Below are 17,745 nucleotides of genomic sequence, written 5' to 3'. Positions count from 1 at the left end.
GCTAGATCTCATGACCCAGATATCACCCACCACTTGAGCCTAAACCAAGAGCTGAAAGCTTAACCGACTGTACCACCCAAGAGACCCTAAAAATATCTTTCATTAGATGTAAAGACCCATTATTGAAGCCACAATGGTGCAAATGTCTGAGAGAAGGCATCTTAAAGTAATGGTTTCTTCATTAATTCACATAAATTAATAAACTGTGGGGAGCAGTAGCACATAAGGTTTGAAGTAACAGGCCTAGTTTTCTTGGCTAATATGAGGCATGACGTCAAGTAAACCACTCGAACCTTCAGACTTAGTTACTGTGGAGCAGTGACCGTTCCTACACATCACAATGATTTTGTAAGGATTATGAGTGTTTACAAGAGATAATGTATCTGAAAATTGCAGTTCCACAAAATATCCTTCAGATAACTACATTTAAAAAAAATTCTCCAGTGAAAATAAGAACGGTTCCTTTACCATGGTTACAACAAGAAGATTGGGTATTTATGAATCATTTACTAAAAGCCAGGTGATATAAAGACAACACTACTGATTTCACAAGGAAGAAAATAAATCTTAAAGAGGTTAAAGGCTTGAATACGGACTCATGGCGATTAAGGGGTAGAACTGGGACTCAAACCCATATAAATGATCATGTTCCATGCCTAGGCCATGAGAAACGAGGTTGGATTGATTGACTGATTGATTGATTGATTGATTGATTGATTGATTGATTTCAGAGCAGCAGAGACACCGGCAGAAGGAAAAGCAGGCTCCATGCAGGGAACCCGATGTGGGACTGGATCCTGGATCTCCAGGATCATACCTTGGGCCAAAGGCAGGTGCTAATCGCTGAGCCACCCAGGCACCTGGAAATTGATTATAAATAGCAAACAAACAAGTGATACAAAAACCCCTGAGGTCAAGTGAAGAATTCAAGTCTGTGTTTAGCCACCTCTTCTACACGTAGTGTCACGACCCCAGATGCAGTCTACCCTTCCCCCGAGCTAAGGATATGAAATTGATGATACACTGATATTAATTACCTTTTAATAAATCTTTATAAATTATATTATGTGTAATGACATCTTAACAAATTGCCTGTTAAGGGCATTAAGTAGTAACTTTTAATTTCTGGCCTTTAACCAACATTTTTTAGGATAAAGAGACCTCCCCAAAAACAAATTCTTTGGATATGGTCTCATACTCAGGGCATTTGTAAAGTGTCATCTGCATACCTGTGTTTCCTAGTTTGGGGCAAAGGGCTTTACAGTGGTCCTCTCTAACCAATCAGAATTTTAAACAACCCCAAATTACTGGGAAAACAGAATTCTTTCCTGGCTTATCAGCTTCTTGCTCTATACATGACCTTATTTTTTTTTAAACTTTATTTATTCATTGCAGAGAGAGAGTGTGTGTGCACGTAAGCGAGCACGAGCAAGGGAGAAGCAGGCTCCCCGCTGAGCAGGGACCAACACGGGGGGCCATCCCAGGACCTGGAGGTCATGACCTGAGCTGAAGGCCTGAGCCCAAGACAGATGCTTAACCATCTGAGCCACCCAGTCGCCCTTAAGTGACCTTACTTTAAAAATAGATTCTATCGGAAAAAAAAAAAAAAAAGATTCTATCGACCTGTTTTGTGATTAAAGCACACAAATGATAAAGCTGAGCAAAGTAAAATAAATAAAATCTACATATTTAGTAAGTCATACAAGGAATTTTGTAAAAACCAAAGGAAAATATTTGCATGTTTTACCAATTATCACATAAATGATACCATTTGTAGCCATGTTTCACTCCATTATTTCCAGCACCGGTTACTCAGCTATTTTGTCCAGCTCTCTTTGATTCCAACTTAGGCTAAAACACTTTCTCATTTAGATTTACTGTCTAAGAAGAAAAGGCAATATGGAATCCAGAATATCACAATTTTGAAAATTTTAGAAATTATATTATTTTTTAATGATCTCATGATTAAATTTTCTGATCGAATCAGACTCATATCCTGTAGCTACTCTTATCTTTGGTTTTCTTCAAAGTAGGCTGTTGAACATCAAAACATGTTGAAACAAGGACTATAAATATTAAAACTTATGTAATATGTGAGTACACCTAATAACAGAGGAAGCCAAAGTGGGCTCATTTTGTTTACTATTCTAAATTAAAAACAAAAATTCAATCCAGATACATGTGTGAATGGTTTAAATAATTTCCTACAGAGTCACATAAAACTCAAGAATGAAGGATATGAAATGGGTAGAACGATGCTTGTGTATCTCTCATACGATAGTAACTTGGGAGGAAAGCCAATTCCATTTTAATCCACTAAGTATTACAAATTTCCTTTTTTAACTAGGTCTTCTCTTAAGTTAAATAATCCTTAAGGTTCTAAAATTTATAAAACTGAAAATAGTGTTCAATAGCACCCACAATAATATAAGGTGAAGAAAAGTTTCTTCTCAGTGTTTTCATAACAGCACTGAAATTAACTTTTAGATTTTATCAGATGTTTTAATATCCATAATACCATCACCAAGTTGTAATCCTGTCCAATTACAGATATGCCACTACTTAAAGGCAAAAAAAAAATGTATTAGAACAGTCACTGATTTGGGTATTGGAAGAGTGTCAGGTAAGTATGGCAAGTTACAACTGTAAGGGTTGAATTTCATTTGATGTCATTTTATATATGATGGAATATATCCTAACATTGCTCAAAGACTTTTTTTTAAAGGTTTTATTTATTTATTCATGAGAGACATACAGAGAGGGGCAGAGACGCAGGCAGAGGGAGAAGCAGGCTCCATGCAGGGAGCCCGATGCGGAACTCGACTCTAGTGATAGGTAGGATAGTAACAACCTAATGGATTTGGATAAAAACAAAAAGAAAACAATAACTTAAAATTTAAGAAAAAAACATGATCTTTTGGAAGAATCTGCTTGATAGCTCTTCCTTGATTATGAATACTAGTCCAAATTGAAGTCTGCTATTATATTACACATATTTCTCAGATTATACTCTAATTTTTCTGATTTTCCAATACAAACTTGATTTAAAATGCATAATTATTCCAAAATTATTGGGAATGTTAGTGTACTAAGACCTTTAAAATGTAGTTGGATGACTATAATACTCAAATAACGAACTTGTTATTAATTTAAGAAAATTTATAAGAAATGTATTCTAAATGAGATTTGTAGGTGTAATCTAAAATTCAATACGAGAGAATATATACCAAGAAAGTAATAAAGATTGAATAAAATTTGGAAATGCAAATCTAGTAAATAAAAATAACTTTCATTTTACCTGTAATAAGCTTTTTTTTTCAAACTGCACATTATTAAAACCACAAAAGCCTTATTTTTAACTATAATATATATTGGGCTATAAAACCTTTTCAATAGCTTTTGCATAAACACAGTGAATATTTTCAGTTAAAAAAACAATTTAATGAATGTTTATGAGTAATAAATTAACTTATCTGTTAATAATTACTTATTAAAATAAAATTTTATTGAGTGTATATTATTTTCAAGGTTTAAGTGAGAATATTTATTTGTATAGCTGGGTCAAGGTTTTTAGCTTAACAAAGGTTAATTTGTTATAAAAACAGGAAGTCTAACTGAATTCAAAACCAGCTACAATACATTGTATGGCTATAATTTTAATCACATAAATTTTAGGGAGAGAGTTTTGGACTTTTTTTGCCAAATATTCATTTTTTTAAAGATATTTCTTTCCAGAAGTAATTTAACTGTCTCCACATATTTTATAGCAACAGCAAATGAGTAAAATCCAAGTTGCTGCCTAGGATTCCTTATCAATGTGTTCCTCCGCAAGATAATAATTAATTTACCTTTATTAAAAGACAGAGAGCGAGAGCTCAGTGCTAAATTGATAGCAATTAACATCAAATATTGGATGGATTTTTAAAAACTTTGTTAAGTACAGGGCCAAGGGTTTATTTATCTTTGAATTTTTCAATTTTGTTGACAGCCTGTGCGAAATTTTAACCCAGAAATGAAAGGAGTTATGCAAAAATCAAAGTTAAAGTCATTTTTAGGATATTCTAAATTCAAACATCTATGAAAATCTTCAACATCATAATAATTCCTGAAATAATGTGAACCCTCTACTGAAGTACTGAGCCTCGTGTGGAACAAACAAGGCAGGGATTATACTACTGAACGAATAACGGCTTAGATTTTGATTAGCCAGGACAGTGACCATTAAGGAAATTAAATGCAAATAGAAAATGCAGTAATTGCTAAAACATTTTGGTGTGATTGAATAAAATATTGGCTTACTTTCAGCAAGTGCTTAGCATGTTCTAGCACATACATGTATTATTTCAATTAATTTCTACAGAAACCGTATGATTCAGGAAATTTCATTGTGTTTTTAGAGCCATACATGGTACCTCCACTTTCACAATAAATTAAAAATTTGTAAATGTTTACATCATTACCATTCTGTGAATATAGTTTTAATTACCTAAATATTATTTTCACAATATTACACAACTCCATCACTTTAAAAAGAAATTTGTGCATAAAAATAAAGACTGAAGAATGTAAAAATTGACAGTAGGTACTATCCTGTTAGGTCACTATTTATATTCATCTTAATTTATGTTTATTTTTGACATTAATTTCTACATTTATTTAGATCTGTCTTACTCTACAATTAAAAAGGCACTTTTTTTCCCTTTGAGATTAAAATTATGCTATTACATAGCATCAACATAATTCTTATTGTTAAATCATGAAAAAGTGCAATCTTAAATGAATATATTTCTATAATCGAGTGTATCTCATAAGTATATTATTGTCTTCAGTTCAATTCTGCGAGTTTGAGAGAGCTGCCATTTCCTCGTGACTAAATTCATGTCCCTTCTCATTAGATTCTTTGTTTTTAAGGGCTTAAAAATATAATATTTTATCACAAGTCACGCTTGCATTTTAATGCTCACACAACCTTAAAAGTTGAGATTTTTATCACCACTGTAGAGAATGTAATTTTTTAAAAAGAAAAAAGGAGAAAACAAACAAAACCTCTAAGACTTCAGAGCAAGAAATCATATAAATGTCTAAGGTCACTTAACCCTCAAGAAGAGCGAGGCCTTGAACCTGTATCTACCACCCTTGTCTCCTGCCATATTGTGGTTCATGATTTAAAACAAGTTACCTGTTGGACACAGAGCAAATACAGCAGATGGGAAGGAATAGAACACCTCTGTACAGTGGGAAAAATAAAAATTGTCAACTATACACAGGGGGAGAAGGAAACACTGGGATATTTAAAAGTAGCTCAGAATGACCACAAAGCCATGCCCTTGCCGTAACAGACATCTACATTGGTGAGTCCAAATAATTGCCAGAAGTTAAAATAGGTCTGAAGCTTACTCTTCCAGATATTAGAGTAATATTTAATATATAAAAATATATATTAGAGTAATATTTAATATATAAAAATATTTCTGAAACATGTAACGTTAGGAAATGAACTAAAAGAAATCAGTTGTTTTTTTTTTTCCTCCTTCATTCCTCCCTCACTCCTTGTCCGTCTCTGACTTCTTACTCTCCCTTTTTTGATTGCTTGCTTTATTTATTTTCTACCTATTTTAAAACATAAAATTTTATTTTATTTTATTTTTTGGCTTATTTTTCTAATTTTATTTAAATTCAACTAATTAACATACACTGTATTATAAGTTTCAGAGGCAGAGCTCAGTGACTCATCAGTCTTATGGAACACCCAGTGCTCATTACATCATGTGCCCTCCTTCATGTCCATCACCCAGTATCCCTGTCCTTCCACCCACCTCCCCTTCGTGACCCTCAGTTTGTTTCCTATGATTAAGAGTCTCTTATGGTTTGTCTTCCTCCATGATTTCGTCTTTATTTTTCCCTCTCTTCCCCTATGATCCTCAGTTTTGTTTCTTAAATTCCACATATGAGTGAGATCGGTTGATAGTTGTCTTTCTGTCATTGACTTATTTTGCTCAGCATAATATTCTCTAGTTCCATCCACATGGTTGTAAATGGAAGATTTTTTTTTTTTTGATGACTGAGTGGTAGTCCATTGTGTGTATAAATATATACATATATCACACTTTCTTTACCCATTCACCTGCCAATGGATATCTGGGTTCTTTCCATAGTTTGGCTATTGTGGACATTGCTCCTATAAACGTTGGGGTGCAGGTGCCCCTTTAGATCACTACATTTGTATCTTTGAGGTGAATACCTAGTAGTGTAATTGTTGGGTCATGAGTAGCTCTATTTTCAACTTTTTGAGGAACCTCCATACTGTTTTCTAGAGTGGCTGCACCAGCTTGCAGTCCCATCAACGAATGGTGTATGAAGGTTCCCCTTTTTCCACATCCTTGCCAATATCTGTCATTTCCTGATTTGTTAATTTTTGCTATTCTGACCAGTGTGAGGTGGTATCTCATGGTAATTTTGATTTGTATTTCCCTGATGCCAAGAGATGTTGATTATTTTTTCATGTGTCTGTTGGCCATGTGTATGTCTCCTTTGTAGAAATGTCTGTTCATATCTTCTGCCAATTTCTTGATTGAATTATTTGGGTTTTGGGTGTTGAGTTTGAAAGTTCTTTATAGATTTTGGATACTAGCCCTTTATCTGATAGGTCATTTGCAAATATCTTCTTCTATTCTCTCAGTTGTCTTTTGGTTTTGTCAACTGTTTCCTTTGCTGTATAAGTTTCTTATCTTGATAAAGTCCCAATAGTTCATTTTTGCCTTTGTTTCCCTTGCCTTTTGGAAATGTGCCTAATAAGAAGTTGCTGCAACTGAGGTCACAAAGGTTGCTGCATGTGTTCTCTTCTAGGATTTTGATGGATTCATATCTCACAATTAGGTCTTTCATCCAGTTTGAGTGTATTTCTCTGTGTGGTGGTGTGAGGAAATGGCCCAGTTTCATTCTTCTGCATGTGGTCCAGTTTTCCCAACACCATTTGTTGAAGAAATTGTCCTTTTTCCATTGGATATTTTTTCTACTTTGTCAAAAATTAGTTGACTATAGAGTTGGGGGTCCATTTCTGTTTCCTTGATCTCTGTGTCTGTTTTTGTGCCAGTACCTTACTATCTTGATGTTTACAGCTTTGTAATAGAACTTGAAGTCTGGAATTGTGATGCCCCCAGCTTTGGTTTCCTTTTTCAACATAATTTGGCTACTTGGGGTCTTTTCTGGTTCCACACAAATTTTAGGATTATTTGTTCCAACTCTGTGAAATAAGTCGATGGTATTATTTTGATAAGGATAAGAGGAGCAACAACATGCTTTGCACCTTTCTTGTGGTGCCAAACTTGTATGAAAATAAGGGGATTATTTCTGTTGAACATATGTAACATATATGCAAAAATCAGTCCTTCTAATACATGATGTTACTTGTTTTGATTTTATATTAAAGTATTAAATGTGGGCAGCCCGGGTAGCTCAGTGGTTTAGCCCCACCTTCAGCCCAGGGCGTGATCCTGGAGACCCGGGATCAAGTCCCATGTCGGGCTCCCTGCATGGAGCCTGCTTCTCCCTCTGCCTGTGTCTCTGCCTCTCTCTCTCTCTCTCTCTCTGTCTCTCTCTCTCTCTGTGTGTGTGTGTGTGTCTATCAATAAAAATATTTAAAAAAATAAAAAATGTTAAATATAATTAAATTATATTATCACATAGGTAAAATACAGACATGACTTCCAAACTTTGGTATTCATTCACTACAGACTTTGAAAACTTGTAGACATACCTTTATTTCGTTTTGACCCACAAAAATCACTTTAATATTAGGAATAGGATCTGAAGAATTCAATCAGTTATTCTTATTCTAAACTCACTTTTTAAAAGTCTGATAGCTAAATGGTACAATAATGACACAGTCCAAAGTCTTTTCATTATAACTTATGATTGAAGTTGTATTTTAACAAAAACCACTTAACTTTTGTAAATATGGTGATATTTGGTCTAAGTCATTTAGAAAAATAAGTAAAGTCAGTCAGTGGAAAATGGAAAGCATTCTGATTTAAAAAACAACGGCAGATTTAGCTTTTAAATACATTAAACGATTGTTTTCTGACTTTGTGTTCTAGTCCTGACCATGTTTTCTGTGATCAACGGAGCAGCTCTGGAGTCTTATAATTATAAAATATAGAGCATATTTTGCTCTTTTGTAATTACTTCTGAGAACTGGGTATGAAGTACCTCATTTAATCAGTCAGTGAATAAGTGTACCCTTTCTAAGTATCAAGACAGTGTTTCTTTTTGTTTTTGTTTTTTCTTCTAAAAGACTTTCAAATAGTGTCTTAAGAAAAAGAAACAAGTTTGCTTCCATACAGAAAACCATACCTAAAAGCACCATATAATGGTGCTTAAATATTTTTTTCCATCTGAAATATTCATAGAATGCCACAAAAATAGATTCACTGGTATCACCAATACCAGGAAAAATTACTATAATGCACTAAAACTTTCAATTAAAAAAAATGGAGTTTTCTTTTTTTCCTATCTTTCTAGCCTCACTGCCACATCACACATAAGATCATACCAGTGTGCACACTCATACACCACACACACACACACACACACACACACACACACACAAATACCATGAATATTCTATCTCTAAAAAACATTGAGTCTCTTATGCTCATTGTTATATTACTACACTAGCAACATATATTTTTGATGCTCTTAGCTAAATGCATATTTTAATTGTCATAAGAAATTAAATTTTAATTTTACCATCTTAAACTTCTATCGCTTAAAGTAGGGTAAATGCTGTCAGTTATTAACTAGAAGAAAAAATAATTATTTTGTAAATATTCAATTAATGTCATCAGACAAAAGGAAAAGGAGACTGGATTGAATTAAACTATAGATCAGCAAATCTGAAAAGCATGCAAATGTTTCGTGTGAAGTTAGTTTACAAATATAGTGTTTCTCAGCATTTATTTTACCTAAACTAGAAGATTTCTTATTGATCTTCCAATTGTCTGTTTGTTGAATATTGACTGGGGAATCACCAATATCTATAGATTTTTCCTCACTAAATCCCCAACTCAACATTTTAAGTTAAACATTTTTAAATTACGTAAATTGTATTAAGTCTATTTGTCTTTAAATAATACTATCCCTTCCTAATCTGTGGGAAACATTCTATTTGAAAAGTATAAACACCTAAGAGTTGTTTCCTACCTCTCATTTCCCCTCTGGCTCTTTGAGGAGGCTTCCCAGTGTAAGAATGCTTTATGAACTTAAGTGGTGGTTGGTTAAGTTACATGGGGGCCAAAGCACAATTAACATTAAAATATAAATATTATCAGGTGAATAGATAGTAAAATGGTTTATTTGTAGGAAATTACAACATCATTTGAATTCCAGATCATTAAAATTCTAATTATAAGGGTCAAACTGTAAATAAGGAAAATTTAAAAATGAGTTAATACTTAAAAAAAAAAACAATTAATACTTACAGATATTTTTTTTCCTATATAACAGTGAGTACTAAGAATGTGCTGTCATTCTTTTTATTAAAAAAAAAAAAACAGCAATAGCACTTGTGGATTTTTATGTGTAATTTCACCATGTAAAAAAAGGCATAAATATATGTATTCATTTGTAATTTCACTGCCAATAAATTTAACTCCTATAAGACAGGAGGCTGATGTGTGGTGGAGATCTAGACAATGGCCCAGCCTCCATGTTCCAGTAGGATTTATATCATTTCTACTTGTAATGAAGTATACAGTAATTTTTTTATTATTATTGCTTTTGTGAAAATAGCTCCAAAAAGAAAGCCAAATGCTTTTATTGCACTTATAAAATAAATTCCATACCAGAGTGCTATCCAGCAATTTGGGAATATGTGAGGGTCTTAGGATGAGCTTTACTAAGTTTCAGATTGTCACAGACAAATCTAAGTGAATCCATTAGGACATATAAAAGAGCCTTCTGCCTTAAAGCTTAAAGAATCAAAGCACTCTTCCATAAAACAAACTGCTAAAATACAAAACTAAAATAACCCTAAAATCTCTGCTCTAATATTTAATCTTAAGGGAACTAGTGCAAGTTAGATCTTGTGAACTGGAGTGACTCTTCCCCAACGACGTATGGATGTCGAGGCACACGGCTAGGCACCACTTGCCTGTCATAGTTTCTACTGCACAGTGCAGGGATTTTCTCATCAAACCCTAAATCAATACATAGATAGTATTTACAATAAAACTAATGAGATTTCTTCCTTCTTGTTCACACATTTTTCTACTCACTTTGGGAGATTCAACATCACAATTAGGTTCCCTTTTTCCTCCATCTCGGATGCAGAGAATCCCACCAAAATTTATTTTTGAACTATGATTTAGTAACTACGGCATGGGTAAAAAAAGGTTAATTTTTCTCTTTACTCATTCATCCACTTGTGCCCAATCTGGATTTTATATAATCTTAAATAATTCGAATATATTGTCTCACATCATGATTAAAACTCTACCGGTGATTTAAAATTTCATCTTCCCGTCCGTCACCAGTTCAGGTCTGTTGTTGAAGAAGTGTACTCTGTTTCCTTTCTTTCCTCATGCACTAATGATACTTATCTATAAATTGAAGATAATAATGGTCCCTACTTCAATAATATGGTTATTATGAAGATTAATGTGATGGTACACAAAAAAAATGTGTATTAGCACGATTAGCAGTTGTGATACACAAAGAAGTCAGTTGGTTCTCTGCCTTTTTCAACCCAGCTGCACGACAAACTCTATCACCTCGCTTTCTCGTTTCAGCCCCAGAATGATGCTTGTTGGACCCGTTAAAGGAGCTCAGCTGTTACCACGCGGCACAGCCGTATTTAGTCCAGGCTTCCTTTTTCTTCACTATGTGAATATGTATTGATGTATCACCAATGATTCCTCCAAATATCTGGGATAATCCACAGAACACAGAGATGGCCAGAGTGGAATTTAAAGACTTAAAGACTCCTCTGCCTAGAAGATAAGTGTGTGGCAAGGCTCTGCCTAGGGGGGATTCCACGTAGATCTCTTTGTTAAATCTACTCATGGGCCTATAAATAAGATGATGAGGGGAAGTACACCAGGTTCTTAATAATTGTGTCCTGGGATCCCTGGGTGGTGCAGCGGTTTAGCGCCTGCCTTTGGCCCAGGGCGCGATCCTGGAGACCTGGGATCGAATCCCACGTCGGGCTCCCGGTGCATGGAGCCTGCTTCTCCCTCTGCCTGTGTCTCTGCCTCTCTCTCTCTCTCTCTCACTGTGTGCCTATCATAAATAAATTAAAAAAAATAAAGAAAAAAAAGAAAAAAAATAATAATTGTGTCCTATTCTAGGTAAACCACTACTTCGCTGCTTTGTAGATATGGCCAGAAGCTTTCATAATGTAAACATTCTCTGGAGCAGTCAACTATAAAGAAACTTGTTTTAACTCCTAATCTACTGGTTAGGATTTTGAGTATTTGGCCTATAAATTCTGTTACAAATATTTTTGAATGTCTTCTCTAACTTGAAATTTTTAATCGCCCATAATTTTACCAGTCCGATTTATGTAACGGGCCCCTACCACACATGGCATCGCAGTCGTGCATACCTCTGGAAGACTGAATACGCAGAATTTATGCACCAGCAGCAATGCTATTCTATTTCCCATTGCCTGTTCAAAACACATCTACAGGGGCTCCTGGGTGGCCCAGTCGCTTAAGCATCTGCCTTGGGCTCAGATCATGATCCCAGGGTCCTGGGATCGAGTTCCGCATCAGGCTTCCTGCTCAGTGGGGAGTTTGCCTCTCCTTCTCCCTCATCCTCTGTCCCTCCCCTCCACCTGCTCACGCTCCCTCCCTCCCTCTCTCTCTCGCTTAAATAAATAAATAAAACCTTTAAAAAAAAATTACCAAACACCTAGAAGAAGACTTCTTCTGATTATCGGTAATTTTAAAAGTCCTATAATCAATTTGAGTCAGTCGTCTTAAATAATTAGAATACGTTGTCTCACATCATGATCAAAACTCTACCAGTGATTTAAAATTTCATCTTCCCGTCCATCACCAGTTCAGGTCTGTTGTTGAAGAAGTGTACTGTTTCCTTTCTTTCTTCATGCACTAATGATACTTATCTATAAATTGGAGATAATAATGGTCCCTACTTCAATAATATGGTTATTATGAAGATTAGTGTGACAGTACATAAAAAATGCTTAGAAAGAATATCTAGCCCATATTACTAACAATGGAAAAATATAAAGAAGTAGAAATCATCCATAATTCCATTGACCCAATTTATATAATTGGCCCCTAAAGGCTGGAGGAAATAATACTGGAGAAGCTGGGAGCTTTTTGGGTCAGAAGAAGGTGCATCGGAACAAGGGTGTGTGTGTGGCAGGGGCGGGGAGCAGACTAACCATTTCTTGGCCAGGAGAAAATAATCCACTCCGACTAGTCTAGCCCAGACCAACAAAAACATGTGATTACTTATACTCTTTTGTTTCACTAGAACATACACCAGTTTATATCAATTTTGTTTGTTGGATAGTGTTCAGATCAGTATGGATTTGGGTCACCTCTCTACGACCGTATGCTGCCTTTTCAAGAGGCCCCAGGAACATCAGTGCCTTGTATGGACCTGAAGGACCAGGGGAGCTGGTCCAGGCAGCTACTTGGCCTCCCTTTAGAGGCCGATCGTAGACACTGTTTCCAGGTCTCCGGCGTATGTGTATGTGTCTGTATATCCAGCTCTCCCCGCCCCGTCCTTCCAACCTTTTATAAGCCAGATGCAAGAGGTCTGACAACATTCTTACATGCTTTTACTTATTTCCTTTGAAATGCTGGGGTTGAATAGTTCACTTTGAAATGCATGTGCTTGTACATACTAGAGCCTCAGTTAAAAATTCCATCTATCATCTCGATCAGCGAGCTAGTTGGCCAGCTACATCTATCTACCCGTCTACGCTAACGACACGCATCCACGTTCAAGAGTTAGGATGTGAGATGGGACCGCCTGGGTGTGAATCCTGGTTCTTTCATTGAACTCTGTGGCCGTCTTTGACACGGTTGCTTATTGTTTTTCCTGTAAATTGCAGATAATAATAGTCCCTACTCCACAATGTGATTATTGTGAAGATTAATGTGACGATGCATTTAAAGAAAACACTCAGAAAAGTATTTATCCCATAGTACTAACATACTCTCTTTAGAAGTGACATTAATATAATTATTAATACTATGATTATTGTAAATATCTACCTTATAACTTATTTGACTTATGAGGATTTTCACATGCCATTCGATTTTGTTCTTTACATTATAATTTAGAGTATTTCACCAAACAGCACCATTTTCAATACTAAACTGGGCTTATATATCATTTCTAAAATCTGCCACAATTCATTATCGTTGTTTATCATTTCTGTTTCTCCCTCTTTAAGATATACTGATTTAACTGGAATTACTGGACCAAAATGTGATTAAATGAGAAATCATACTACTAAAAATTAATATCACAACAATATACATATATCATATATGTCAAATTTAATGTATTTTCAAGAGTAGCTTAAAATTCTGGCCAATCATCTAATCATCAGACACTGATTTAAGTATAAAGGCATCCATGGAAGGTAAAAGATAGCAGATACAGGACATTTTATTGTCTCCTTACAGACTGTGCAAGCAGATTTCTGGAAAATTTTTGGACCTGGTAAGCAAAGATCTTTAAGTGTTGGATAAGGAGAAATCCAATATATCTTCAGAACCAGAGAGTTCCAGTGACACAACTACACTGACCATTCTTTTTTCTTGTTTCTTTTTAAGCTGTATATATTGATTTTAAATAGGGAGAGATCATGTGCTTGCAAGGGAGAATAGGGAGGGGGGCCCAGGGCCAGGGCGATGGGTAGGGAGGGTTTTTTTTTTTTTTAAGATTTTATTTATTTATTCATGAGAGATTCAGAGAGAGAAGCAGAGACACAGGCAGAGGGAGAAGCAGGCTCCCTGCAGGGAGCCCGGTGCGGGACTCGATCCCAGGACCCCGGGGTCACGCCCTGGGCTGAAGGCAAGCACCAAACTGCTGAGCCCCCCAGGGATCCCAGGGGGAGGGAGTCTTAAGCAGATTCCACGCTAAGTGGGGAGCTCCACATGGGGCTCAGGCTCACAATCCTGAGACCAGGACCTGCGCCAAAACCAAGAGCCAGATGCTTAACTGACTGTGCCATCCATGCGCCTCTGACCATTCTTTTATAATAGAAAAAGAAAATGAAGTAAGAACGAGCAGTAGTGGCTGTCTATCCTGGTGGTTCATTATGAGATACTTAGATTGAGTTGCTTTAATTATGTAAATGCATCTAGTGGATGAGTGTTAATAAACTTCTATTTAAATAAAATAAATCAAAATTCTGTTTCTCCTTAGCATATTATATTTTAATTAAATTCTTGAGCACAGTCAGTAACTGTGAAGTTATACAGTTGACAAAATCAATCACTAAGGACCGTAAATCTGCTAGATACTCGTCTAACACAAAGCACACAGCAATTAGTCAGTTTTGATAATAGAAGTTTCACATCTGTCATAAGAAGAGGACACTCTGGTTCTTATTTCTAGCATTCCACATAGGTATTATTATAAAGAATATGCCAATTTTATGAAGGTCCCACAATCCCCAATAACTGGCCTGAATGATCTTTTGTCTTAAGTAATAAGGATATTAATTTTTTTCTTAAAGGTTTTAATTTGAAATGCTGTATTGAGGAAAAAAGTCATCTTCCTGTGACATTCTCTGACCCTGTACCTCTCTTTCTTCCTCTTTCTAGGTCTCTCTTGCTTTCTCTCCATTCACAGAGGCATGTCACTCCAACAAAACAGAAGAAAATATTCACCCCGCCGCCAACAAACAGCCATTGGACCAACCTTATAAAGTAGTGGCCATTTTCCTAATTTCAGGAGTGCAATCTGATTTGTTGTATTTTTCATTTTTTGAATCCTTTTTAAATCATCTGCATTGCCGTAGCTCACATCAATGACTCCAGCCTGAAAGACAAAAAGAAAAAATAAAGTCTTGCAGGAAGATGTACAGCAAACTGCCCATTTAGCATGATGGAATCATTCACAGTAATTTGAAATATTAAAAAAGAACTATTTCTACTCTCACCCTGACCCAGTCCCTACAGACATGATTTTTCTATTTCTACCAGGGTAAAACAACTCTTCTGATCACTTGAAAAAAAAAAAAAGAAAAGAAAAGGTTCAGAGTCACAAACTGAGGGCTGCTGTAGGGGTGCTGGGGGAGGGACGGGGTGATTGGGTGATGGGCGTTAAGGAGGCACGTGATGGAATGAGCCCTGGGTGTTGTACGCAACTGATGAATCACTAAATTCTACCCCTGAGACTAATAATACACTGTATGTTAACTAAATTGAATTTAAATAATAAAAAAAATTGTAAAAGGTTTATATTCATTTTTCCTTTGCCTTCTCCTCCTTTCTAAACAACTTTGAAACCTAATTCATTCTTCTAGCAGGCGATTGAATTCGGTCTATTATATATTAGGTTTCTGGAATTTGAACCATTTTACAAAATACAAGATTAATTTCCTTCAAGTCCAACAAAAAGCATACCATTCTTAGACTTAAAAAAACAATTTGAAGGCTCTCAGTTGTCATGCAGATTAAGTAAAAAGTCCATCATACGCAGCTGTTCAGGTGGCGCATATGTTCAGTTGTGACTGACACAACCTCTACAACCAACCATATGTGCCAGGACGGCATTCGAGGATTTTAGAACATGAGCTCAGACTATGATTTCTGTCACATTTCCAACCACCCTCCCTACAGTTTTTTTTTTTTTTTTATGTTCTACATCAAATATTTCTTATTTTTAAAAGTCCCCTTTTACTAATATCAAAATTCTATGCCTTTCTGGAGATTGCAATGAGAATCCTCTGATGTAGCTGCCCCTTTCCTTCTCCTTGAAAAGTACCACACCGAGGGGTCTATCAAACACATATTCCTATGATCCAAAATGATCCCTTTTAGTTTCCATGATTTCAATCATTAAAATAGTAATTGTTGGGATGTCTGCGTGGCTTAGTCGGTTAAGTGTCCGACTCTTGGTTTCTGTTCAGGTCTGATCTCAGGGTCATGAGACCGAGCCCCAGCTGGGCTCTGTGCTTAGCAGGGAGTCTGCTTGAAGATTCTCTTCCTCTGCCCCTCTTCCTCCTCAAAAATAAATAAATTTTTGGGACGCCTGGGTGGTTCAGTGGTTGAGCATCTGCCTCTGGCTCAGGGCGTGACCCCAGTGTCCTGGGATCGAGTCCCACATCGGGTTCCCTGCATGGAGCCTGCTTCTCCCTCTGTTTGTGTCTCTCATGAATAAATAAATAAGACCTTTATAAAAAATAATAATAAAATAAATAAATCTTAAAAAATGCTAATTGTTATGCTTTCCAATGATAACGTTGTAACACAGAACGTACTGCTTCCAGCTACTGCATACATACGTCGAGGCGTTAAGGGGTTTGTGGTAGCAAATAGAAGAATAAAGATGGGGAATGGAGCCCTCTAACTGCCCACTTTTCTCAAAGGGAGCAAATTCCTTTCACCAGTTTCATGCAAAAGGCTTCCATGGAAGACTCACATGAAGAGGGACCTCTGGTTTTAGAAGCACAGGTGAGTACCGCCAAGACACCTGCAAATCTGTTGGAGGAAACATTTCTGGCATGGAAAATCTCCTGAGCCATTTCATTCATCCGGTATCCGTCAAAACTTTACTGATAGAGTAAAGCCCCTTCCAAATGTTACCGTCCTGATGAACTGCATTTCCACGCTGCCCAAGTACCCGTGACCTTCTCGACTTTGAGTCCCACGGGGAGTTGTTTCTGATTCTCTTGAGGACCTCACTGGCCTCATCTCTTTATGTACATATACAAATATAGAAGTTTTCCTCGGTGAAAGCCCATCATGCACCTTTCTCCGCCCTCATCTAGACGTCCAGCATACGCTGTTGGCTTATTGTCTCAAATTGAAACAATTATAGTTTGCGTCATATCTCTGAAAAGTTAAGCTATACTTTCAAATGGATTTCCTAAGAAAACTTTATTGTTTTTTTTTTATTATTTATTTATGATAGTCATACAGAGAGAGAGAGAGAGAGGCAGAGACACAGGCAGAGGGAGAAGCAGGCTCCATGCACCGGGAGCCCGACGTGGGATTCGATCCCGGGTCTCCAGGATCGCGCCCTGAGCCAAAGGCAGGCGCCAAACCGCTGCACCACCCAGGGATCCCAGAAAACTTTATTGTTAAAAACGCGTCTGTCAGAATGGTTTTTGGATAATAATTTTGTTCCTATTAAAATCTGATTAAATCAGGGCCTTATTAATATAATTTTTGAGTTTGCTAATGCCATTATGATATAAATAACTGTGGATTTACGATTCTAAAAGCCCGATTAAATAAATGATCACATGATACTAATAATAATGTTGAAAAGACAAAAGAATGAATACGATTCACCTAAATTTTTAAACTACCTACAAATTATGTGTGATTCACTGATACCATCTTAAAACAGGGATGTTAATTGGTTATATTAATGAACATACTTTTCATATTTAGGACGGGCTGGGGGAAAATCATACTCGTTTGAGAGGGTGTAGGCTGGACTTTGGCTTTTTGTTTGTGTATATACCAGAAAGAGTTACAAAAATACCAAGTTACATTATCAGACAATAGCTTTAATTTTAATTTT

The 17,745-nt window shown here is 36.1% G+C and overlaps 1 protein-coding gene across 2 annotated transcripts in view; it reads right to left on the bottom strand.

The window, feature by feature from the left end:
• Positions 1–17,745, bottom strand: part of NAALADL2 (N-acetylated alpha-linked acidic dipeptidase like 2) — an 880,849-nt gene that overhangs the window by 485,453 nt on the left and 377,651 nt on the right. For both annotated transcript variants that reach the window (XM_055308319.1, XM_055308320.1), the window contains exon 4: positions 14,911–15,030. In XM_055308319.1, the coding sequence (XP_055164294.1) occupies positions 14,911–15,030 (120 nt within the window). The remainder of the gene's footprint in view (positions 1–14,910; positions 15,031–17,745) is intronic.

This window comes from Nyctereutes procyonoides, unplaced genomic scaffold (assembly GCF_905146905.1).
Source record: "Nyctereutes procyonoides isolate TBG_1078 unplaced genomic scaffold, NYPRO_anot_genome, whole genome shotgun sequence".
Classification (NCBI taxonomy): domain Eukaryota; kingdom Metazoa; phylum Chordata; class Mammalia; order Carnivora; family Canidae; genus Nyctereutes; species Nyctereutes procyonoides.
The sequence above is the reverse complement of the archived record's forward strand: the minus strand, read 5'-3'. Positions and strand labels throughout refer to the sequence as shown.